Source organism: Mesoplodon densirostris, chromosome 11 (assembly GCF_025265405.1).
Source record: "Mesoplodon densirostris isolate mMesDen1 chromosome 11, mMesDen1 primary haplotype, whole genome shotgun sequence".
Lineage (NCBI taxonomy): Eukaryota > Metazoa > Chordata > Mammalia > Artiodactyla > Ziphiidae > Mesoplodon > Mesoplodon densirostris.
In genome coordinates this window covers 11,014,649-11,040,909 of record NC_082671.1, presented here as the reverse complement: position 1 = coordinate 11,040,909, position 26,261 = coordinate 11,014,649, and the positions used below count along the sequence as shown (strand labels likewise).

The window sequence follows — 26,261 nt, the reverse complement described above, 5'->3', positions numbered from 1 at the left end:
GCAGCCAGCAGAGGCTGTACAAAATCAAGAGTCTGAGATTCCGAGGAATCCTTTCCTCAAGCTGAAAACGGATCGTCAAAACATGCCCCACATTCATCATTAAACGCGGTTTGTAAAATCCCGAAGACAGTTCTGAGCGATTGTCCCTTTGCTCTGTCTTAGGTGCTGACGCATTTATCTTGGAATTTTATCTGCCAGTTTAGAAATCTTTAGTCCTTGTTGGACTTAATTGAGGGGGCAGTCTGTAGTTCTGGGAAACCAGGAGAAAAATTTTAAAAATCTCCGTTTTGTGTTGGCGTTTGAACACCCTTCTGGTGTTCAAACCATATCTACGTTGAAAGTCGGTGGACGCAGCATTAATTTTTATTTGCCTTAAAAAAAATAGATGCTTAAACCAATTTCCAACCCTGTGACTAAGCTCATCACCCGCGTTGGGACCCGCGTGGCTCCCCGAGCGTGGACCTGCGGCTTCGCCCGCCCCGGCCCGCCGTCCACCGCCGCCCCTCGCGGCCCCGGCCCAGGTGGCGGCCGGCGTGGCCCGGCAGCCCCACCTGACTCGGCCGGCAGCGGCCGCACAAAGACCCGCTCAGGCGGCGGCCGGGCCGAGCCGCAGAAAGTAGTCCCGACCACGCCGTCTCCGATGTTGTTCGACGTCGCTTCACGCCCTCCGCGGGGAGGGCCGAAGGGGCCGGCCCGGGAAAGAATCCCATTGGAATGCGCCGCCGAGCGGCCTTTCCCCTCCCGCCCGCCTCTGCTCGCCCCGCAGGTCTCCCGGGGTCTCCCAGCCGAGGCCGCGCGCACGTTCCCCCCTCTCCTTTTCTGGAGTGCCCGGGAGGCGGCGCCGAGGGAGGGGGCTCGCCCGCGCGCAGGGAGACCTCGGCGGCGACTCGTGCAGGCGGCGGGAGGCATATCCCTGCGCCGCTGCGTGAGAGGAAGAGGCTGAATGAGGAGCTGCGCGGGGGAAGCGGGGCGCCGGGGGAGGAGGCGGCGGCATGGAAGCAGACGCTGGCGTCGCGCGAGCCCCGGGCGGAGCGGCGCGATAGAGAGGGCGGCAGCGGCGGCGGCGGCGCGCGCGGAGCCTTGACGGGCCCCTTTCTTTCTTCTCTCTCGGGAAAGCTGGGAAGCATGAGCGTGCAGACCTGCCGCTGCGGCGGCCGCCCCGGCTCCTCGCCTCCCCCTCTTCGGGCCGCCCCTCGCCGGTGAGAGAAGCGAACGCGAGAAGGGAAGATGGGGGCCGTCCTGAGGAGCCTCCTGGCCTGCAGTTTCTGCGTGCTCCTGAGAGGTGGGGAGAAGCGGGGGAACGGGGAAGTTGGTGGGCTTTGGGGGGGGAGGGGGCCTCGTTCTGCGGTGTCGGCGGGGGGGAGGGGAGGGAGGGAGGCGAAGCAGGGGAAGAGGAGCCGGGAGAGGCCTGGTCGTGGGGAAGGAGGGAGAGAGGGGCCCGGGAGAAGGGGCTACGTGCTCCGCCCGGCCACGCTGCAGCCCCCGCCTCGCTTTGCCCACCTCGTCGGGGCAGAGCGGAGCCTCCGTCCGGCCTCCCTGGCCGGGTGACACCCCGACCCCCCGGAGCCCCATTCTGTCCGAGTGACTGAAGGTCGGTGTGTCTCTTTCTGCCTGGAGTCACCGGGGACGAAGGGCTTTGTCTGGATTTTGGCTCTCGGAACGGTGGAGCCCAAGATGCTTCCACGTTGGGCTTCTCCCTCGAAGCCCCCGCCTTTTCCGTGTCGGTCCTGGGAACTTTGAGAGCTCCCTTACTATTTTTCCAGGCCTTGTTACAACTAATAACTGGTTTCCGTTGGGGATATAATGATCGTGGGTGAGAGCGCAGTTGGAAAGTGACTCCGAGGTTAAAGGTCGAGAGGTTCAGCCTTGGGAATCGCCCGGGCTTCAGGCCATAATAAAATAGAAGCGTTGCCCTTGCAACTCCTGGCATTCAGGACTTGCCCCTATTTTCGGAGCATGCAAGTGCACAGTTGGCACCAAGTAGGAGAGTCATCCTTGGTGGAGAGGAGCCTGTCCTGGGACCTAAGTTATCATCTGCCGCGCTCCCCTGGGGACTGCTTGGCACTTTGGTAAATAACATAGGGTATTCTAGATAATTTGCCCCGAGAATCGCGTAAATTCGATGGTCCTATGGGTTTTTGTTTTTGTTTTGTAATTGGCCTGCAAAGCTGTCACATACGCTGTGACTTTTATTTTGTGACAGTTAACTGAGGTTTTTTCACTCGCCCGCAAGATTTCAGCAGCTCTTCTCAGACTTATCAGTGGTGAAATGGTGATGACTCTGATGCTATGGGGCATTTACCAGCAGAGGAATTTTAAGTACCGATTGATGCAATGACTTTGTAGCTTTGGTTTTGTTCAAACTCTCCTTGTGTTCACGGTCAGTTCTTTTCAGGTACGGAAACTCTTGGGTCTAAGGAGATTTTTATCTATTAATTTAACAGGCTAAACTTTTGTTAAGTGTGCAAACTTACTGAGGTTTCCAGAACAAGATAGAAATTAATAGTCTTGTGCTATAAATGAGCCAGATATGCCATTTTTGAGTAGATATTTATTTTAGATGAGGGTGATTGACATTTTTTTGGAGGAGGAATTTTTTTTCTTTAGTTACGCTTCAGGATTATTACGTCTGCCTGTTGTATCTTACTTTTACTTAATTACGACTCACTGTAAGCATATCCTAAATTATTTCCACGTGTAAACTCCAGAAAGCTAGTGCCCATTTCATTTTCATGGCAGAGAATTTAATGCAGTGTTATGTACTTGAGAGGTTTAATAAGTATATGTTTATTTTGTTATAGTATACTCCCTGTCGAAAGGGGATTTTGCTATAGCTGTGCAAAACAATTATATTTGACATAGAATATGTATATATTTTAAGACAGGAGATTAATAGAGTTAACAAATAGGAGAGTCAGCTGATGGGTTAAAGTCTTTGAGAAATTGAAATCCATAACCCGGGATGTTTCTGGTTGCCCAATTGTGTTTCTTGGAAGGGAAGGTTATGATGTAAATGCCACTTGTTTAACACGACGTTTGAGCCTAGAGTTGGGTTTATTCATTATTGGAATTAAAAGAAGTTGTACTTGAAGTAATATTGTGAAGTATGATATTGTTTAAGAAGACCTAGAAGAGTTAATAGCTTAAATTGCCTCATTTACACTAGCAAGCAAAGTTTCCAAAAGTGAAGCTTTCATTTTAAATGTAGTCTAATAATGGTATGAGGTGGTCTTTGAATTCAGTGTACTTAACTGTGAGTATATATTTTGAACTAAAACTGTCTTTCAGTGTGAAAGATTTTTATTCACAATTTAGATTCTTTTCATTCCATGATAATGTCATCTTCTGTTAAAATGGCAATATTAGATAACCTTGGACTCCAGGGAGAAATGTGATTAGTTTGTTGCATTAAGGTAATTTTTCTTCACAGAAAAGTTGGAACTTTAACATTGGGAAGATGGGATGATGGGAGAGTTTGGGAGACCTTTTGTCCTCTGGCCCTGTTAAATCAATAGCTGAAAGCCAGGGAGTAATGCTGTCATTATCTGGGCTGCATCCCTATCCCTATCATCAGAGGTCAAGGTGTAATGGAAAGATTTGGGAATTTCAACACCAAAATCTTGGGTTTAAAGTCCGTGCTTCACTACTTAATAACTTTGTGATTCTAGTCTAGTCAGTGAGTTTCTCTGGGCCCCAGTTTCTTTACTTGTAAAATGTGGGTAGTAATACCAAGCAAATTTGCAAATTTGTTGGGTATGTTAAATGATGTACTGAATATCAAGTGATTTGCAAATGTTATTTTTTGTTATAATTTTTGATTGTGGACGTATCCTCAAATGCTGGGGATTTGAGATTTAATTTGTATGAGAGTCACAAATTCTTAAAGATAGAAGAGATCTTGATCCTTCTGGTCTAACTACTTCATTTGCAAGTGGGGAAACTCAGATTCAGAGAGATTATAGCATGATCAAGATCCTACAGCTAATTAATGTTAGAGTAGGGATTTATTGTCCATTCTTTCAGCAATTAGGTGTGGTATACCTACTATATATCAGGCTCTGATGGTATATTGGTGAGCAAAATCGACACGGGCCCTGCTCTCATGGACCTCACGGTCTAGGTTGCCATCCTTACTTCCATCCAGGTGCTGGTTAGAAAAGATTATAGCTCTGATTTCTTAGAGGAAATATTTTTTATAAGAATATAAGTTTTGGAATACCATAAGTGTGTATGATCTGTAAATACTATGTCTAGCTTATTTTGAGAAGGCTTTGTTGTTTTATAAGAATTCTTTGTTACTTACCTTTTGTTGTTGTTATTTGTTTTGGTGGGGTGTTGGTAAATACTGTCAGCACAAGCCACTAGTGTTTCCCATCTTAAATTTTTATAGGAGTGGTCCTTGGAAAATTGTTTAGTATCAGGTATAACGACGTCTTGGGAAGATAGAATGAATTTTGGTGTGGGAATCAGGAGAATTCAATTCTTATTCTAAGTTTGTCATTTGCTAGCTGTGTGACCTTGGATAAGTTACCTAATCTCTGTACACCTTCGTTAGGATAATGAATCCTTTTGGAGGTTCTCACTTCATATTAACACACTAAGGGCTCTGAGAGGTTCTGAGGTAGAGACCAGTTTTAACTTTGTTTAATCCACTGTTTCCCAAAGTAGACAATGAATTTTTTCGTAAATCCTTTTAATATTCTGCTGAACCTTTGTTCCAAGCAACACACGTAGAGAGAACCTGGACTAGGTAACCCTTTAAGTGTTAGGTTGGGTCATGTGAATTGATATTTGATGATAATTTCATATAGTTGAATCTGATACTTTAATCCCTTCTCACTTACTTGGCTTTAGATTTGCTTATCTGACTAGGAAATAATTTGACTGGTTATGAAACTTCAGGGTTTCAGCTCATTGTTATCATCAGGCCTAACAGTGATTTCCCATGGTTAAGTTTTTCAGAGAATTTTTCTTTTCTTTAATTGGAGGTTTTTCCATTTGCTGAACTGAAATGCTTTTCTGTATAGTTATATATGCTTTGACTATCAGAAAGGTTTGTCTTTTTTGAATATCAAAGAAGATTCTGTGAAGGAGTATATAAATGGAAAATATTTTATGTGAATTTATAAATTGAATATATTGGAAAAACAAGTAATACAGGTTATAGTTCTGCTTAGGCCATGGGTAAATACTCTGAGAAAATTCATTTTCATCATGGAAATTTTATTGCAAGTTGATATTCAGAGAAGATGATAAAGAGGGGCACTGTAGCAGAAAAGTATGGGCTTTGTTGACAAATCAGGTTCATCTTCTACCACTTTATGTAGCCTTGGACAAGTTACTTAACTTTAGTTTCTTCTACTATTTCTTCTACTATTAGACGGGGATAATACCTTCCAAGATTTCTGTGAGAACTGATCAAGTGTTTGCAAAGGGATAGCACAGTGCACAGTCTGTGGACTTTGAGTAAATGGTCACTATTGTCAAGATGGCTAATTTAAAAGAAATGTTAATGCACAGTAAAGACAAGTAAAACATTTATGTTCTGGGCACTGTTTTAGACAGTTTTAAACCAGTGGGTTTTGAACTTGATTCTTTTGCAACTGGAACAAACTCCATAAAATACTTTTGCTTTTGATATTTTCTATTTTGTTTTATATAAACAAGATGGCCACTATCTACTAAATTTATTTTACCTTCTAAAGGATCGCAACTTGAACACTTTTAGGTGATTATTATAAATAAGCTAGAGAATAAATAGTTTGGTTGATTATAATACATATTTACTTATTTAAAAGTTGTCCATACTTACGGGCAAAATAATTTTATCAAAGTATTGTCTAATTGAGAATTTTATTGTATTTGTTTATAATAATTAAAATCAGTTGATGGACTTCTCCCTGTAGGATGGGTAAATGCTATACTGAGCTCCTGCGTTGTGTATTTCAGTCTTTGTGTGAGAGTCTTTTATACATCTTCTGTAAAAGGACCTCCTCTTAATGAATAGAACCCTGCTCCATGTGAATAACTTTGAAATTTAGTCAGATACATGGACTAGGCAACCTAAAGAATAGGATATTTGCCTTTGAGATTATTCATTTAAAATATAATTCATCATAAATACAAGGAAAACTGTTATTTGATATTATTAGCACATGCTTTTGTTTCTCAGCTGTTTGTGTTATTTGTGGCAGTGACTGTCCTCACAAAAAAGTCATGCAGATGTGAGACTGGAAAATACTAAAATGTACCTGGGCTCAATTTGGTGAACATTTCAGGTACTTCAATGCTGTGATCCTATTAGCTATAATGTAACTTGCTAATTTTTGTTTCTGTGATACCTTGCTTGGAAGGGCCAGGCACTTGGGGATGTGAAGTGAAATCATATTTTTAGGCAAAAAAGAAAAAAAAGTGAAAATTTAAATTATTAATTGACACTATAAAGACGAATGACTGACCGAAGGCCAGATTGCTTGTACTCTGGGCAGTAATTTTACATGCAGTGCTTTCTGTATGCATCTAGTTTCATCTGGACCTTAATATGGTTTTGAAAATGATACCAATCACTTTTGATAGGGGAACGTAAATAACATTGTAATTTTGGAGTTTGCATATAGGTGGTTTGTCATATTACTGTAAAATAAAAACTAGTCCAGATTTAAGTAAGGAGAGACTTTATTCAAAAGGATTATTGCAAAAGGGAGAATGCTCTTCTGTAGGATCTGCAGGCATCTCAAAATAAAACACAAAAAGACTCTTCTTTTATGGAGAAGGGTGAGCAGGACTAGCAGAGACTTTGTGAGAGTGGGGACTGCGTGGGCGAGGGTGAGCAGATTGCATGGTCAAGGTAGTTCAACTGGAGTTTTCTTTATTTACTGCAGTCAGTTGATGGCTTGGAATGAGCTGTTAAGGGAGCCTAAGAGCATCTGCTTGCTTAAATTTAGGGCAAGCCAAACTTCAGGGGCTTGTGGGAAAGGAGAAAAGCCTGACTAAAGTTTGGTCAAGCCAAGTCAGTGGATAAGCAAGGGTAGTTGTGAGCACTTGGTGAGTCCTGCTGCTGTTTAAAAGAAAATTTGTCAGTCTTAGGGATATGTTTTAGTCAGCTCAGGCTGCTACAACAAAAACATTATAGACTAGATGGCTTATAAACAACAGAAATTTATTTCTCACAGTTCTGGAGGTTGGTAACCCAACAGAGGGTGCCAGTATGGTCAGGTTCTGTTGAGGACCCTCTTCCAGTTTGCAGACTGCTGAGCTCTCTTTGTATCCTCACAGGGCAGAGAGGAGAGGAAGCAAGCTCTCTCTGGACTTTTATAAGGGTGCTGATCCTGTTTGTGAGGACTCTACCCTTATGACCTCATCTAATTCTAATTACCTCCCAAAGGCCCCACCTCCTAATACATTCACATGAGGGGGAGTGTAGGGTTTCAACATATGAATTTTGGGGGACACAGACATTCAGTCCACAACAAAGTAGGCCAAAGTCATTGTGAAGTTGGTCTCATTAGATTGGTCTCATTATTTATGTAGGTGTAGGCATTTTAGGTCTGCTTCAAAGGGACTTTTTGTAAGGAATCTTGGATTGAACTTTTAAAAGCCTCTTGAGGCCAGGAAGCTAAGTCAAGTACTCACCATTGGGTTTCATTTGCAGTACCTATAGATTTGGGTAAATTCCTAAGGTCCCCAAAATATCCTAGGGTTCCTGGGCCTGCCTGGAATTCACCTTGCTTACTTTACCTGTAAGTCTGGGAACTGTAAGCTAGGTACCAGTCTAGTTTTCCCAAGGGAACTGTAAGCATTGTTCCATAAAATCAATCACAGCTCCTTAAAAGTAACTGGTGGTATTAGATTAAGTGAACATGACTTTCAAATATGACATCCAGTCAAAGCCTTGGTTGCATTATGTTTCCAACCGGGAGGACAGACTTTTATTGAACCTATACAAATAACTATGTTGCCATGAAAATAAGAATACTCATTGAAATAAGAGTTTTGTTTTTGAATTATGGATGAATTAGGGAGAAAAAGATAAATGTTTTTATTTCTGTTTACAAAAGCATAGTCTGCTAAAATTGTCAATGAATTATAGATAGCTTAAGAGAAATGAGAAATGAATTCCTTATATCCAGAAAATAGGACATTAAAGCATCAGCAGTATTTTAAAACCCATAATCATCCTTCATCAGTTTATTCAGTCCTGTGTGATTAATTCTTGTTCTACTAGATCTTGGGTTAACAGTCTCATGAATCCATCTGCTTCACTAGTTTTTTGGGAATCCTGACTCAGTCCACTGGTATAGTCTTGAAGTTATGTAAGTGATGCCATCAGAAGCTTGTGCCCAGGAGTTACCGGTATAGTCCTCTTTCAACAATCCTTTTTTTGTTGAAGACAAGCACTTGGCCCGTAGCTCATTTGCAGGCACTTTCAGGGAAGCATCCAAGTAAAACAAAAAACACTCTGTAGATGACAAAAGACTTAAAATGGTGGTGATGACTTATACGGGTAGTTTTAAAAGTGAAAGATCTGATGAGAGTTTGTTATAAAAAATAATGCAGTTGGGCTTCCCTGGTGGTGCAGTGGTTAAGAATATGCCTGCCAATTCAGGGGACAGGGATTCGAGCCCTGTACTGGGAAGATCCCTCATGCCATGGGGCAACAAAGCCCGTGCGCCACGACTGCTGAGCCTGTGCTCTAGAGCCCGCGAGCCACAACTACTGAAGCCCGTGCGCCTAGAGCCTGTGCTCTGCAACAAGGGAAGCCACCGTGATGAGAAGAAGCCCACGAACCACAATGAAGAGCAGCCCCTGCTCGCCGCAACTAGAGGAAGCCCATGTGCAGCAATGAAGACCCAATGCAGCCAAAAATAAATAAATAAATAAAATTTAAAAATCTAAAAAAAAAAAAATAATGCAGTTGATGAATAAGTTTGGTTGTTTGGTTTTTTTTTTTTTTGGCGGTACGCGGGCCTCTCACTGTTGTGGCCTCTACCGTTGCGGAGCACAGGCTCCGGACACGCAGGCTCAGTGGCCATGGCTCATGGACCCAGCCGCTCTGCGGCATGTGGGATCTTCCCGGACCGGGGCACGAACCCGCGTCCCCTGCATCAGCAGGCGGACTCTCAACCTCTGCGCCACCAGGGAAGCCCTGGTTGTTTTTATGGCATGCAAACCAAAATAAAATCAGTCCAGAAAAGTTTTAGGCAAGATAGCTATAAGCATAATGATTAACCTTATTTTAAAAAAGAGTAGCTATTACATCTGATTTATGAGTATAAATGAATATAACTGTTATACAGAAAAAGACTTAAAGATATGCAGTAATCCTGAGACATAATGTGTCATGAAGCATATAGTTAGAGCATATCAAGAATATATCAAGAGGGCTTCCCTGGTGGCTCAGTGGTTGAGAGTCTGCCTGCCGATGCAGGGGATGCGGGTTCGTGTCCCGGTCTGGGAAGATCCCATCCGCGGCTGGGCCAGTGAGCCATGGCCGCTGAGCCTGCGCGTCCGGAGCCTGTGCTTCACAATGGGAGAGGCCACAACAGTGAGAGGCCCACGTACCGCAAAAAAAAAAAAAAAAAAAAAAAAAAGAATATGTCAAGATTATCAAGTAAAAATTTTTAGTTAAGTCTGGAATAAGTCCTAAACATTTGTATAATAAAATTCAGTAAGTAGGTTAAGTGAATCCCTGGTGGAGAACCACTCACTGGCCTACCAGTTATATACTGTATTCAAATTAGAGAAGTGAAATTGTGACCAAGGTAACATTAAAAAAAATCATAAAAAAGAAAAATCAAAATTGTAATTGATGACTCTGTACTGTTGTCTAATATCAGACAAAGCACCACTGGGACTCAGGAAATGGAAACACATTGTGAACACTGAGGCTAGTGATAAATTTCTAGGAACTTCATCCAGTTTTTGAAATAATCGTATTAACATTTTACCCATACTGATTTAATCTAGGGAGGGTAAGCCTCTCTTCTGATTTGACAGTGCTTCCCATGCAAATCATAACATTGATCAAATAAACCAATTATTTTTAGTACCTCTCTTCTTACAAAGTGAAAGAATTAATCCTTTGTGAACTTCCAGGGGCCCTTTGGGAAATTTTAAGGACAGTTGTAGGTGCAAAAGACATCATTTAGTATTTGAATTTGAAAAGGCAGAATGTCAAAAGTTGTCAGGAGGTTTGAACATTCGATTACATAGAATCATGGATCAGTGAGAAAAAATACCTGGCAACCTATTTAACCAGTGTCAAAAAAATATTTTTTTAAAAGTGAACATAGGAAAGAACTTTAGCTCTTTCAAAAGTGAGAAGACTTTTTAAAATGATAGGACATGATAAAATTAACACCAAGTACAGGAAATTCTGAAAAGACACCGAATTTTTGGCTTCTAAGGAGATTGATTACTCAGAAAGCGAAGAAAAACCTTTTATAACCTCTTTATTAACAGCGGATCAGAACCCAAGAAAATTTTGTCATTTTAGTAGAAAACCAGATTTTAGTTTTATACAAGTATAATGTTTGATACTGAAGCACTTTCTGAAAATCTTACAAATAAACCTGTCAAGTCTTAGCTGGCTTTGACCGTGACAAATAAAATTCTTTTTATCATCAACTTGTTATAACTTTCTCTGTCCATGCAGGTTTTGTTCTGCATGTTCCTCTTTCTCATTCTGGAACACTTAGTCATTTTACTTTAGGACCGTTTTTTTTTTTTTTTTTTTCCCTTAAAAACACATTCTGCGTATAGAGTTGTTCCTTTCTGTCATTATTTCTATTACAGTCTCATTTACATACAAGGTTATAACTTATAATTACAGTAACTACTATTTTACAGAGAAAACTATGAGGTGGATAGTTGTGAACTGTCTGTCATACACCAACATTTTGTAGTAGACTGGCAGAGTTTATGAATATACATCTTACAACTTCTTATAGCCATGCACTTCCAGATAGTACAACTTCGCCATGTGACAAAAATGAATATGTTCATTGATAGACTCAAATATGTGTAGCTTCTTGGTACCATGAAAATAGGAGGCAAAAACTTGTATAAACTTGGAACGCTTATGCTTCAGTGTTCTGTCTTACTTAGAAATGACCTAGGTATTTAATGAATATCCATGGACTAACTTAGCATAAGTCTAAGGTTTTAAGTTACTAAAAGATTTTGGAAACTATCTTCAAGTTGGCTTATTACAAGATATAATTACTTTTGAAGTACAATTTGTCAGAATAATAATTCAACTTGGCTAAGTACAAATGTAGATATAATGCTAGTTTATTCTGTCAATAAACCTGTAAAAATTTAGGAAGAACATATTCAAGTAGAATAAAAACCTATTCTTGTGTTATACTTAATGCCCATAACTCAGAAGACATAGATGTTTTTATTAAACCAACAATATCAAACTGGTCTCACATACCAAAGATTTGCCTAAATGTGTGTTCACTTGGATTTTTAAAACATTTGGGTTAGTTTCTAAGAATCTTAATTTCCTTAACTTCTGGAAATCTTAGAAGTACTTTTTTTTTTTTTTTTTTTTTTTTTTTTTTTTTTTTGCGGTATGCGGGCCTCTCACTGCCGTGGCCTCCCCCGTTGCGGAGCACAGGCTCCGGACGCGCAGGCCCAGCGGCCATGGCCCACGGGCCCAGCCGCTCCGCGGCACATGGGATCCTCCCAGACCGGGGCACGAACCCGCATCCCCTGCATCGGCAGGCGGACTCTCAACCACTTGCGCCACCAGGGAGGCCCAGAAGTACTTTTTTTTTTTTTTTCTTTTCTTTTTGCGGTATGTGGGCCTCTCACTGTTGTGGCCTCTCCCGTTGCGGAGCACAGGCTCCGGACGCGCAGGCCCAGCGGCCATGGCTCACGGGCCCAGCCGCTCCGCGGCATATGGGATCCTCCCAGACCGGGGCACGAACCCGTATCCCCTGCATCGGCAGGCGGACTCTTAACCACTTGCGCCACCAGGGAGGCCCCAGAAGTACTTTTATATGAGCACTTTTTGTTGTTACTTTAACAACTTTATTGAGATATTCACACACCATACAATTCACCCATGTCACGTGTACAGTTCAGTAGTTTTTAGTCTATTCACATAGTTCTGCCACCATCACCGCAATCAATTTTAAAACATTTTCATCACTCCAAAAAGAACCTGTGAGCACCTATTTATCTTCAAGCTAATCAGAATAGAACTCCTTCAAGGGATTTCATAATCTAAAATTATACTAAACAATACCATCTGAAGGTAGGGAAGTATTTTATGTACATATATAACATACATACATATGTACATAAAACATACAAATAGCTTATAGCGTCAGTTTGAAAGTTTCAGCTCACTGATGGTTTATGTAGAAGAGCTAGTTCTTATCCTTCCTTTATCTTTGTGTTTCTGGCAGATAGGGCAGGTTGAGGTTACCTACCCAGTCACTGTGAAGGCTAAAGTCTTCCCACCATTATTTGTGGAGGAGACTTTTCAGATTTGCTTTGCCCTGACGTGTAATCTTATGGAGGCTGTGGACTACATTTTGAGTGAGGGACCAAAGAGAGACCAAGGGCTGTTTGGGTGTCTCAGAAGCTCATTTGAGTGGATAAAAGATCCAGCCTGTTTCCAATTTGTGTTTTTAACTTTAGGTCCCTGAGCCCCTCATGAATCCCTAGTGGGGGGAAAAGGGAGCCTTAAAGTGCTAGTGACTACAGGGAATTGAGGGGTTGGAGTAAGATGGGAAAGGTCTGACAGGGTGGATAGAGGGGTGGAGGAGACTGGGGTATTAAAGGAGGATAGGTAAAGGATTTAAGGGAAGGTTGAGGTTGGTAAAATGGAGGAAGGAAGAGAGATGGTGATGGGAGAGGAGAGGTTTTAGGGAGATCCTGTTTCCCAAGGAGGACATTGAAGTTCTAAATTGTCTTTAGTAACATTTTGCTATTTTTGAAGATACTGGACTGAATTAGGGCTGTAATGGTGAAGCATGTGGTCAGTCAGTGGGAGAAGACGGAGGGTGCTCAATAGAGTGACAGTTACCTGTTGGGTTAGATAATTAAACAAGACATAAGAATTTTTTTTCTTTTTCTTTTTTTTTTTACATCTTTATTAGAGTATAATATCAGCTATACATATATCCCCATATTTCCTCCCACTTGCGTCTCCCTCCCACCCTCCCTATCCCACCCCTCTAGGTGGTCAAAAGCACCCAGCTGATCTCCCTGTGCTCTGCGGCTGCTTCCCACTAGCTATCTATTTTCCATTTGGTAATATATGTACGTCCATTGCCACTCTCTCACTTTGTCCCAGCTTACCCTTCCCCCTCCCCATGTCCTCAAGTCCATTTTCTAAGTCTGCGTCTTTATTCCTGTCCTGCCCCTAGGTTCTTCATAACCATTTTTAAAAATTCCATATATATGTGTTAGCATACGGTATTTGTTTTTCTTTTTCTGACTGACTTCACTCTGTATGATAGACTCTAGGTCCATCCACCTCACTACAGGTAACTCAGTTTCGTTTCTTTTTATGGCTGAGTAATATTCCGTTGTATATATGTGCCACATCTTCTTTATCCAGTCATCTGTCGATGGACACTTAGGTTGCTTCCATGTCCTGGCTATTGTAAATAGAGCTGCAGTGAACATTGTGGTACATGACTCTTCATGAATTATGGTTTTCTCAGGGTATATGCCCAGTAGTGGGATTGCTGGGTCGTATGGTAATTCTATTTTTAGTTTTTTAAGGAACCTCCATACTGTTCTCCATAGTGGCTGTATCAATTTACATGCCCACCAGCAGTGCAAGAGGGTTCCCTTTTCTCCACACTGTCTCCAGCATTTATTGTTTGTCGACTTTTTGATGATGAACACATAAGAATTTAAAGGAGCTGGGAAAGGGTATTCCCTTGTGAAGAGCCAAGGAAATTCCCTTGTGTAATCTCCATTATAGGAGTTAGGGAAGTTAGAAGAGGCCTCACAGAAGAGCCTGGAATATTCCCCCTCAAGAGTTAGGGTGTGGTTATCTACTCAGAGAGTCAAAGAAAAAAATTCTTTGCTGGAAAATATCAAGGTAACTTCTTACCATGTTGCAACAGATAAGAGGTCTGCAGCACTGGTTAAAGAGTTGAACTCAAGGAAAGATCCCTGAATCTCTGAGCAGGAGAGGAGTTTAAATGACTCACAGAGTGTCATTATTGAGTGGGGATGGCATGGGTCCATAGGTGAGGTCAATACCCATCCAAGTCATGTCACTCACTATACAGATGTCAAATACAAATAAATGCCTGCTTGGTAAGGCGAGCCTTTATTAAAAAAGACTTTTGCAATAAGGAGAATGACCACAAGGTATGCAGGTATCTCAGAATCAAACCCAAAAAGGCTTTACTCTTATATGTAGAAATGAATAGTGCCAGCAGGATCTTTGTGGGAAAGTGGGACAAGTGGGTAGAGGTTAGCAGATGACATGACCAGGGTAGTTTTAACAGGAGATTTTTTTGTGTGTATGGTCAGCTGATACTTCAAATGAGTCCTTAAGAGAGGATGTTCTGGATTGTCTTGCTTAAGGTTAGAGCTAGCCAAAGTTTAGGGCACAGAAGCCTCCAAGTCAGTGTGTAAGTTGGGCATTTGTATGCATTTGGCCAGTACTTAATGTAAAATCCTTTACGGTTTATGACAAGTATGTTTTTACATCAGGTTCTAAAAAATTCCTTTTAAATATTAATAAATGTTTTTTATATGGCCGTCATGCAGTGAACTGTGATAGGGATTCCCCAAATTAGTTAAAAGGTATGGCTCCTGTTCCCAAGTGGCAGAGGTCCTAGTTGAAGAAGGAAATATACCTAAAAAAATGCTAATATCAAATAGGTGATGAAGACTGTAAGGGTGCAAAGAAGGAAAGCTGAGGCAATTGGAAAGATTCTTGGAATAGATAAGGTTTGAATCTGGCCTTGAAGGATTTGCTTGCTGGATAAGGTTAGAGAAATATGGAGCGTGCAGGAAAATAAATACACTGGTGATAGAGTATGATGTGCTCACAAGTTAATGTGTTAAAAACTAGTTTGTATGACGCAGAGACTATAAAAGGTAAGTTAGAGTCATAGGTAGAAGGCACCTGGTGGAGGCCTGAGGTATTGAGGCTTTTAATTTTAGGCACAGGAAATCAGAAACCTTTTTGAGTTGGATAAAGTAGAAGTCTTAGAAGTAGAAAAGGGAAGGGAGAGTGTTGAGATCATTTACTATTGAGGTAGTTTAGGCCTGAGGTTATGGAGGTCTAGAGTAGGCTAGTGGTTCTAAAAAATGGAAAAGAAGAGGCAAATTTAAGGACATGCTAAAGGAGAATCAACAAGACAGTGAGTGATTGGCAGACGGGGGGAGAAAGGTGGGTGTCAAGGATGGCTCCATGGCATACCAGTAGGATTAGGAAAATTGTGTTACCATTGACTCTTGAGGGTTTTCTTTGGGGGAAAGGTGATGCATTTAATTTTATGGCAGGAAGAGACGGCAAACTTAGATAATTTTCTCATCTACACTCTGTGTTGTTCCCTAAGTAAGAGAGTGTAGAAGAGAAGATTATCCAAGTTCACCTGGTTAACCAGCAACTCTATTCAGGTAATTTTCAAGTCATCACCTCCAGCCTAAGCCTCAGTTCTACGCATATAACTTCTTGTTGGCCATCTCAGTATCCTGTTTCTTGAATCTCCCATGGCTCCTGCCAGGTCCCTGCTCTCAGAAAGCTTTGTTTTAATAAAGCTAACCTTGCTGCCACCAAGAGAATAATTATATTAATCACAAAACCTTACAGTATTGATATACACTTCATATAACCACCCATTAGTTACTAACTCCTTTAGTCTAACTTCCCACCTGTCACTCAGCTGAAACTGCTTTCTCCAAGTCTTCATAACCAAATCCAGCTGGCCTTTTCTCAGTCCTTATTCTTCTCTGCAGCATTCAAAAATGTTGACCATATCCCCACCTATGTAGAATGTTCTGCACACTATACTATACTATTATTCCTCTGATCATGCTTCATCTGTCTTTTAGTTTCAGATCTTCCCTCCCACTTAGCAAACATAGGTATAGACTAAGAAAGGAGGAAGGGCAACTTGTCATTTGAGACTGAGGACAAAATAGAGGAGGATGGGTGGGATCTAGAGAGATTTTTGAGAAGTTTAAAGTAAGATGTTGGGGATGTATGACACTTAACCTTGCTTCCTGCTTCACTGAGATTATTTTGTGAGATGATCTGGGATGAAGGATTCAAAGCATGGAATTTGTCTTCAGGAAAGCAGAAAAAGTTTAGAAAGGCACTAGGGAAAGATTGGTAGGAAGTTAATAAAGGAAAATAAGGATTTCTAAGCACCTGTGAAGGTTCACTAAAGAGATATGAAGGTGGTTATTTGGGTTATCTGGGTATTAGGAAGTCTAAAGGTAAGTGCTTTGGAGTGGAAGATACTGAGTGCATGGCACATACGCTACAACTAGGGGCAAGTGTGTGTGGATCCAGTGTATTTCTTTAGTAGATTAAAACAGTATTACAAATGAAATTATACCTTTCAGATGTCCCATTTAATGTATTGCTAAGTAGATATTGGTGACAATATTGTGGAAAGTATTGAAGTATCAGAAGGGTGGTTGGACAGGATGAAATCTGGGATTTCTTTTAATAGTGTGTATAGGTTTATGTATAGTCCTTTAGAAATCCTCAATTATAAGCACTACTGCTAACTTAAATTAACTTGTTCTCACCCTCCCCCCCACCCCGCCTTTTTTTTGTACTCTTAAGGCTTGTGAGGCCTTAAATGACCAGAAAGGTTCTTTGGACTTTGTAGACCACGTATTTAGTAGAAATGTTAATGTTTGACTTGAAACCCATAAAAGACATTTAGCTGGCACTTAATGCCATATGCAGATTTGGTATAGTTTTCCAAGGAAAGTGCCATAAAGAAAGGTGCCAAATAAATATCAGATTATTATCACTCTTGGATTTTAAATTGTAAATGCTCTGGGGCTATTTCTCAGCCTTGTGCAGCACTTAACATTGTACCCTTAACTAATATTGACCTGTCTTCTGATTTTTATAATTGGCGCATAATATGAGGGGCTCAGTATAAGCGCAGTGAACACTATGTGGACTGATAAATCAGTGTGCTGTATGAAGGCCTGAAATGAGCTAAAAGTGAATCTGTGAGGGAAATTTACTAATTTGCCAATAGCAGCTGTAGGTACGCAGAATAAGCAGAAAGGGCTCTTAGTCACTTTTTAAAAAAGCTGTCCGCCCATCTGTTTTTGACTAAGAAAGTTGGACTTAAGCTTAGTTAGAAGGGAAGTTCATGTTGTGCTTACTGATGAAAATAGTGGACTTCATAACTCCATTTGGCAGACACAACCCATAAACTGGCTTAAACATCACTTTTTTCTTTACTGTTTTTGAGCACCTTAATTTTTTTAAAAAATTACTTTCTTAAAGAGGGAGTGGTTAGTTTTCAGTGGCACTTGGTCTTGGCTTCGGATGACTGTTTTAGACCTTTAGTAAGTAATTGTGAGAGAAGATCATGTAGATTATCGCATCATAACTCTGGTCTTATTTTTGCTGCCTCGTCTGTGTTCTTCATCTCAGACTCTAGATCTGTGCTATCCATACGACCACTTGTCTACTTAAATTTAAATGAATTAAGATTAAATAAAATTAAAAATTTATTTTTTTAGCCACACTAGCCATCTTTTAAGTGCTCCATAGCCACATGTGGCCAGTGGCTATTGTATTGCACAGTGGAGAGAACACTTCATCATCATAGAAATTTCTGTTGGATAGTGGTGCTCTAGATCTTTAATTACTGTTGATACCAGGAAAGTAGATGTCAGAAGCTTGGAGTAAATGCTTTAAAAAAACCAAAACGCATATTTTGGGTGAAAAAAAAAAAAAAAAAAAAGAAGCATTTATACTACTTTGGTCCTAACACCTTCAAGAGCTTTCTCAGAGTTAAATATCTCTTTCGGATAGGCTTTATATTTAGTTTTGGTATTAGGTCTTATTCAAAGATCATTCTAATAATAATATAAAACAATAAAAATAGTTGTATTAAGAACTATATCTGCCAGACTGTTTTATTAAGGTATAATTGATAATTCAACAAATTGCACATATGTAAAGTTTAAAGTTTAATAAGTTTTGACATATGTATGCACTTCCGGAGCCATTATCACAGTCAGCGTGATATAACCATCACCTACAAAAGTTTCCTCATGCCCTTTTATCATCCCTCCTCCTCTTCTTTTTCACCCTCTCTCCCCACCTCCAGACAACCACCGATCTGCTTTTTGTTACAATAGATTAATCTGAATTTTCTAAAATTTTATATAAATGGAGTATGCAATATATACACTTTTTTTCTGACTTATTTTATTCTACATAATTATTTTGAGATTCACCCAAATTACACAAATAGTTCATTTCTTTTTTTTTTTGGCATGCCGTGTGGCACGCAGGATTTTAGTTTCCTGCCTGGGGATTGAACCCGTGCCCACTGTAGTGGAAGCGCGGAGTCTTAACCACTGGACTGCCAGGGAATTCCCAATAGTTCATTACTTTTTTTTTTTTTTTTAATTTATGTTTGGCTGCGTTGGGTCTTTGTTGCTGCGTGCGGGCTTTCTCTAGTTGCGGCGAGCAGGGGCTACTCTTCGTTGTGGTGTACAGGCTTCTCATTGCGGTGGCTTCTCTTGTTGTGGAGCACAAGCTCTAGGCACGTGGTCTTCAGTAGTTGTGGCATGCGGGCTCAGTAGTTGTGGCTTGTGGGCTCTAGAGCACAGGCTCAGTGGTTGTGGTGCACAGGCTTAGTTGCTCCGCGGCATGTGGGATTTCCCCGGGTCAGGGCTCAAAGCTGTGTCCCCTGCATTGGCAGGCTGATTCTTAACCACTGCACCACCAGGGAAGTCCCCATTACTTTTTTTTTTGAAATTAATTTTATTATTTTTTATACATATTTTTATTAGTTATGCATTTTACACACATCAGTGTATACATGTCAATCCCAATCTCCCAATTCATCACACCACCACCCCCTGCTGCTTTCCCTCCTTAGTGTCCATACGTTTGCTCTCTACATCCATGTCTCAGTTTCTGTCCTGCAAACCGGTTCATCTGTACCATTTTTCTAGGTTCCACATATATGCGTTAATATATGATATTTGTTTTTCTCTTTCTGACTTACTTCACTCTATGACAGTCTCTAGATCCATCCATGTCTCAACAAATGACCCAGTTTCGTTCCTTTTTATGGCTAATATTCCATCGTATATATGTACCACATCTTCTTTATCCATTTGTCTGTCGATGGGCATTTAGGTTGTTTCCAGGACATGACTATTGTAAATAGTGCTTCAGTGAACATTGGGGTGCATGTGTCTTTTTGAATTATGGCTTTCTCTGGATATATGCCCAGTAGTGGTGTTGCTGGGTCATATGGTATTTCTATTTTTAGTTTTTTAAGGAACCTCCATACTGTTTTCCAAAGTGGCTGTATCAATTCACATTCCCACCAGCAGTGCAAGAGGGTTCCCTTTTCTCCACACCCTCTCCAGCATTTGTTGTTTGTAGATTTTCTGACGATGCCCATTCTAACTGGTGTGAGGTGATACCTCATTGTAGATACCTCATTGATTTGCATTTCTTTAATAATTAGTGGTGTTGAGCAGCTTTTCATGTGCCTCTTGGCCATCTGTATGTCTTCTTTGGAGAAATGTTTATTTAGGTCTTCTGCCCATTTTTGGATTGGGTTGTTTGTTTCCTAATATTGAGCTGCATGAGCTGTTTATATATTTTGGAGATTAATCCTTTGTCCGTTGATTCGTTTGCAAATATTTTCTCCCATTCTGAGGGTTTTTTTCTGTCTTGTTTATGGTTGCCTTTGCTGTGCAAAAGCTTTTAAGTTTAATTAGGTCCCATTTGTTTATTTTTGTTTTTATTTCCATTACTCTAGGAGGTGGATCAAAAAAGATCTTGCGGGCCTCCCTGGTGGCGCAGTGGTTGAGAGTCCGCCTGCCGATGCAGGGGATACGGGTTCGTGCCCCGATCTGGGAGGATCCCATATGCCGCGGAGCGGCTGGGCCCGTGAGCCATGGCCGCTGGACCTGCGCATCTGGAGCCTGTGCTCCGCAATGGGAGAGGCCACAACAGTGAGAGGCCCGCATACCACAAAAAGGAAAAAAAAAAAAAAAAAAAAAAGATCTTGCTATGATTTATGTCAAAGAGTGTTCTTCCTATGTTTTCCTTTAAGAGTTTTATAGTGTCTGGTCTTACATTTAGGTCTCTAATCCATTTTGAGTTTATTTTTGTGTATGGTTTTAGGGAATGTTCTAATTTCATTCTTTTACATGTAGATGTCCAGTTTTCCCCGCACCACTTATTGAAGAGACTGTCTTTTTTCCATTGTATATCCTTGCCTCCTTTGTCATAGATGAGTTGACCATAGGTGCGTGGGTTTATCTCTGGGCTTTCTGTCTTGTTCCATTGATCTATGTTTCTGTTTTTGTGCCAGTACCATATTGTCTTGATTACTGTAGCTTTGTAGTATAGTCTGAAATCAGGGAGTCTGATTCCTCCAGCTCCGTTTTTTTCCCTCAAGACTGCTTTGGCTATTCGGGGTCTTTTGTGTCTCCATAAAAATTTTAAGATTTTTTTTTTGTTCTAGTTCCATAAAAAATGCCATTGGTAATTTGATAGGGATTGCATTGAATCTGTAGATTGCTTTGGGTAGTATAGTCATTTTCACAGTATTGATTCTTCCAATCCAGGAACATGGTATATCTTTCCATCTGTTGGTATCAACTTTAATTTCTTTCATCAGTGTCTTATAGTTTTCTGCATACAGGTCTTTTGTCTCCCTAGGTAGGTTTATTCCTAGGTATTTTATTCTTTTTGTTGCAATGGTAAATTGGAGCGTTTCCTTAATTTCTCTTTCAGATTTTTCATCATTAGTGTATAGGAATGCAAGAGATTTCTGTGTATTAATTTTTTATCCTTCAACTTTACCAAATTCATTGATTAGCTCTAGTAGTTTTCTGGTGGCACCTTTAGGATTCTCTGTGTATAGTATCATGTCATCTGCAAACAGTGACAGTTTTACTTCTTCTTTTCCAATTTGTATTCCTTTTATTTCTTTTTCTCATTGCCAAGGCTAGGACTTCCAAAACTATGTTGAATAATAGTGGTGAGAGTGGATATCCTTGTCTTGTTCCTGATCTTAGAGGACATGCTTTCAGTTTTTCACCATTGAGAATGATGTTTGCTGTGGGTTTGTCGTATATGGCCTTTATTATGTTGAGGTAGGTTCCCTCTATGCCCACTTTCTGGAGTTTTTATCATAAATGGGTGTTGAATTTTGTCAAAAGCTTTTTCTGCATCTATTGAGATGATAATATGGTTTTTATTCTTCAGTTTGTTAATATGGTGTATCATACTGGTTGATTTGCATATATTGAAGAATCCTTGCATCCCTGGGATAAATCCCACTTGATCATGGTGTAGGATCCTTTTAATGTGTTGTTGGATTCTGTTTGCTCGTATTTTGTTGAGGATTTTTGCATCTATATTCATCAGTGATATTGGTCTGTAATTTTCTTTTTTTGTGGTATCTCTGTCTGGTTTTGGTATCAGGGTGATGGTGGCCTCATAGAATGAGTTTGGGAGTGTTCATTCCTCCGCAATTTTTTGGAAGAGTTTCAGAAGGATGGGTGTTAGCTCTTCTCTAAATAGAATTTGATAGAATTCACCTGTGAAAGCCATCTTATCTGGTCCTGAACTTTTGTTTGTTGGAAGATTTTTAATCACAGTTTCAATTTCATTACTTGTGTTGGTCTGTTCATATTCTATATTTCTTCCTGGTACAGTCTTGGTCCCCATTACTTTTTTTTTTTTTTTTTTTTTTTTTCCTTTTTGCGGTATGCGGGCCTCTCACTGTTGTGGCCTCTCCCGTTGCGGAGCACAGGCTCCGGATGCGCAGGCCCAGCGGCCATGGCTCACGGGCCCAGCCGCTCCGCGGCATATGGGATCCTCCCAGACCGGGGCACGAACCCGTATCCCCTGCATCGGCAGGCGGACTCTCAACCACTGCGCCACCAGGGAGGCCCCCCATTACTTTTTCTTGTTTGGATATATCACTGTTTGTTCATCCATTAGTCTGTTGATGACATTTGGGTTGGTTCCAGTTTGGGTTATTACAAAGAAGCTGCTGTGAACATCATGCACAGGTCTTTGTATTGACATATACTTTTATTTCTCTGAAGTAAATATCTAGTCTTTTAAGAAACTGCCAAACTGCTTTCCAAAGATGTTGCACCATTTCACAGCCCCCCCGCCAGGAGAGTATGAGTGGTCCACTGGCTCCATATCCTTGCCAGTTCTTGGAATGAGCAGACTTTAAAAAATTTTATCTGACAGACATTTTAACAAGAAAAGACTGTCCTGGTAGGATTAATTTCCCCTCTTGCAACTCTTTTGTATTTAAAATGGTGCAAAAATAATGCTTTGTGAAAAGATTTTGACAGTTTTCTGTACATTTATTTACTCTTTATTTTTGATAGTATTTGCTCACTAACACTGATTTGAAACTCAATTTATAGGAACCAAGACATTTCCTTTGTTTTGACTTACGTATTTTTCTTTTTTTGTTCTAGCGGCCCCTTTGTTGCTTTATGCAAACAGACGGGACTTGCGATTGGTTGATGCTGCAAATGGCAAAGAGAATGCTACGATTGTAGTTGGAGGCTTGGAGGATGCAGCTGCGGTGGACTTTGTGTTTGGTCATGGCTTGATATACTGGAGTGATGTCAGCGAAGAAGCCATTAAACGAACAGAGTTCAACAAAACTGAGAGTGTACAGAATGTTGTTGTTTCTGGATTATTGTCCCCTGATGGGCTGGCATGTGATTGGCTTGGAGAAAAATTGTACTGGACAGATTCTGAAACTAATCGTATTGAAGTTTCTAATTTAGATGGATCTTTACGAAAAGTTTTATTTTGGCAAGAGTTGGATCAACCTAGAGCTATTGCCTTAGATCCTTCAAGTGGGTAAGTTTTGCATCATGTACAAAGGTTATTGTATCTCCTTCTCTTGGCTGTTTTCTCTCCATTAGCACAGATACCCCTTACCTCCAAGAGAAAAGAAACATCAGACCCCAGTTTTAGATTCTTTGGGCTTCTTTGTCAAGTAGATTTGAATGTGGGAAGTTAGGTCATGTTCTGAAAGTAAGGTGTGTCTGTAAATAGTTTTGTGTTTCTAGTATCACTTATGGGATAGCCATGTTTATAGTTCTTGGTTTTTCTTCTGCATTTATTTTTTATAATTATGAGGATAATCAGAAGGTGGAGAAGAAGGAATGATAATGAGTAGTATTTGATAGCTCAAGATTATGTAAAAAATCTTCTGAATCTTATACCTTTTATTATATACACAATTGTTTTGTAATGCTAGTGTTTTTTATATTAAACTGATTTTTTTAATATGTCAGTGTTGAACGAAAAATAAAAATTAGGTTGTTAAATAACTCATTTTTAGTTAGCTAGACATGTATTTGCCATAAGAGTTTATTTTCTTCCTAAATATTTGTGTTTTTATTATACATATATTTTTAGTGCAGATATTCTGTACAGAACCACTGATTTTTCAGAAAGCTGTCTCTAATTTGGGCAACACAATGTATAGGGAGACCATGGTATCCTATTACTTTTTTCTTTTTTGGCCACACCGGGCGTGGCATGTGGAACTTCCCCAACCAGGGATCAAACCCGCGCCCCCTGCAGTGCAAGTGTGGAGTCTTAACCACTGGACCCCAACAGGGAAGTCCAAAAGTTTATTTTCTAATAGAAGAGAAACTTAAAGCTATGGGCAGATCTTACTATAAAATGTGAACTGTGTCCTCAGGTGCTTCTCTGTTACTGTGTTTCAGTCCTGCCATACACAATTCCTTGCTGTTTATCTATTGAATACATTGTCAAGCCAGAGTCTGTCATGGCTAGGTATAGATAACTAAACATGAACCTGAAATGAGTTACTAATAATTGTTTAAAATCTAAAGATAAATAACCTGCGAATAACTCTTTTAGTACTTCATTTTCTTTGACTTTCAAGTATGTTGGAATGCTTTAAAACTCATGTATAGAAGGCAGTGGATTAATATTATGTAATAAATTAAAATTCGGGAATAATGAAAGAAAGGTTTATATATGCTCCTTTCTCTTGATATCAGGCCCTTTTTGGTGACAAAAGTTAAAGAAGATACAATGTTATAGGAAAATGAAAAGTCTTTTCTGACTATAAAAGGTAACATGGGCAATGGTGAGTGAAATTTTAGGGTGAGAAGTTCTAGAAAACACATATATATTATGTATACTTTATATAATACATAAAAAATATATTTTTAGAGGGGCATTAAGAGGTATCTGCTAAAGTCAGATGGTCTTTTAATAAAGCATCAGAAAATATTATACTGACTCTAGTGGTAGGAAAAAGGTTTGTGTGTTCCAAGGAGGTCACAGATGTTGAATGTGCGGTAAACTGTGTTGATTGAAGAATTTGCTTCTTGAGAACTTGCAAGGTATTTTTGAGAAATGGAATCTGTTTTGCCAGCAAAGTTCGTTAAGTCTCAGGGAGTGTTGAAATGTTTCTGAGGTTACTGCTTCACAGAACACACAGGGTTTTGGTGCTTTCAGTGGTTATTAGGGAGTAATATGTTGATGAAAAGATAAATAGTTCTTTTTTTCCCCCATTTTTGACAGATTCAATCTTACAACTCTAAGGGTGATGATGGAAATTTCCCCAAATATCTGTTAAATGGTTAGTATGTTCAGAGCTCTGCTTTTTGTGTTCTTCTTGGGGAGAGGGGGAATATCTTTAAGGATTTACTATTTTATTTAAGGAGAGAAAACTTAGGAGAGAGAACTTTTCCTTTTTCAAAGCATGTTTATTTGCATTATGTAGTATGTATGTGGAGAGGGAAAGAGTGGTAAAGGAATTAGAAGGGCCACAGAACCCTTACGGAGGATGGGTGGATAAAATAGATGATCACAATTCTGGAGTAGCATCTTATTTCTCTAAGGGATAATGATAGTCAAGGGAGATGAATTTATAGGCAACTATTGAATATTCAGGAGCTGATAATTTAATAAGTAAATGAATCATTCTCATTTTGTCCCCTAAAACTGAGTTTTACTTCTGGGTGGCAGGTCTGATAAGTGTCTTAGGAAGTAAGTTTGCCGTATGATTAAGAAGTATTTACATTAGTGTTTCCGTGGCTTGAATATTTACTAATATTTAAAGTTTGAATTTGCCAGAGACTCAGCTGGTAAAGGATACTGGAAGAATCAATAATAATGTGCTTTGAAGGTAGAAAGTACTGTTATTTAAGCTTCTAAGGGATGTTTAGTGAAGAATATGTATATTTTTCCTGAGGCCTAAATGGGGGTGTGGTCAAACACTCAAAGAAATGTCTTTCATTATTTTTGATTTCTGTAGTTAGTGTTGAGTGTGTTTGTGTGTGTAAATTCACTCTCCCCCCTTTAACAGTTCTTCTAAAATTTCTTTTAATTTTTTGAAAGTTATTTTGTGTCAGATGGCTATTTTTTAAATTGTGCAACTGGAAACAAATAGAATGCAGACAAATGGCATCATTTGGTAATTAGCATGATGAAGCGTATTTAAAATTATATTTTAAACTTATGCATTTAAAAATATATTTTATCAAACAGTTTTTCGGTATTGATCTTAGGTTTTATGTTAATGCTTTTAGTTTTAATGGAGTAGTAATTTTGGATTGAGTATATCACTTATCAGACAGAAGAGATGATTTTCAGATTTATTTTTTAGGGGAAAAATGAAGTTTGCTTTCCAGAGAAAGTACATGAAAACAGAGCTGAGGAAAAAGGTGGCTTTATCAGAGTTCTGGGATCCTGGGTTATGAGGTTCAGAGCTGACTGAGCTCTCTCACAGCAGCTTATGTAAAAGGAAAGCTATTGAATGACTGGTATTGTTTGAACCCTGGGAACTGGTGCAGAAATCTGTGTGCTTTTGGATGTATGGAGTTCTTTGTGCAGTCAGTCCATTTAGCCTAGACTGAAGGAAGATTTTTATTTCCCTCCCTAAATTTGGCCTCTGTTAGTCTGAGATTTTTTTTCTTTTGAGTGACTGGCAGTATAGAATTCTGAATAAGGAGCAGGAAAACGTGTGTATGGAAATTGTTCCAGAAATGAACAACCATAGTTACAG

At 39.9% G+C, this 26,261-nt stretch overlaps 1 protein-coding gene across 1 annotated transcript in view; it reads left to right on the top strand.

The window, feature by feature from the left end:
* Positions 1–939: 939 nt before the first annotated feature.
* Positions 940–26,261, top strand: part of LRP6 (LDL receptor related protein 6) — a 183,878-nt gene continuing 158,556 nt past the window's right edge. The window contains exons 1-2 of the mRNA XM_060112041.1: positions 940–1,282; positions 22,675–23,068. Of these exons, the coding sequence (XP_059968024.1) occupies positions 1,228–1,282; positions 22,675–23,068 (449 nt within the window). The 5' untranslated portion in view covers positions 940–1,227. The remainder of the gene's footprint in view (positions 1,283–22,674; positions 23,069–26,261) is intronic.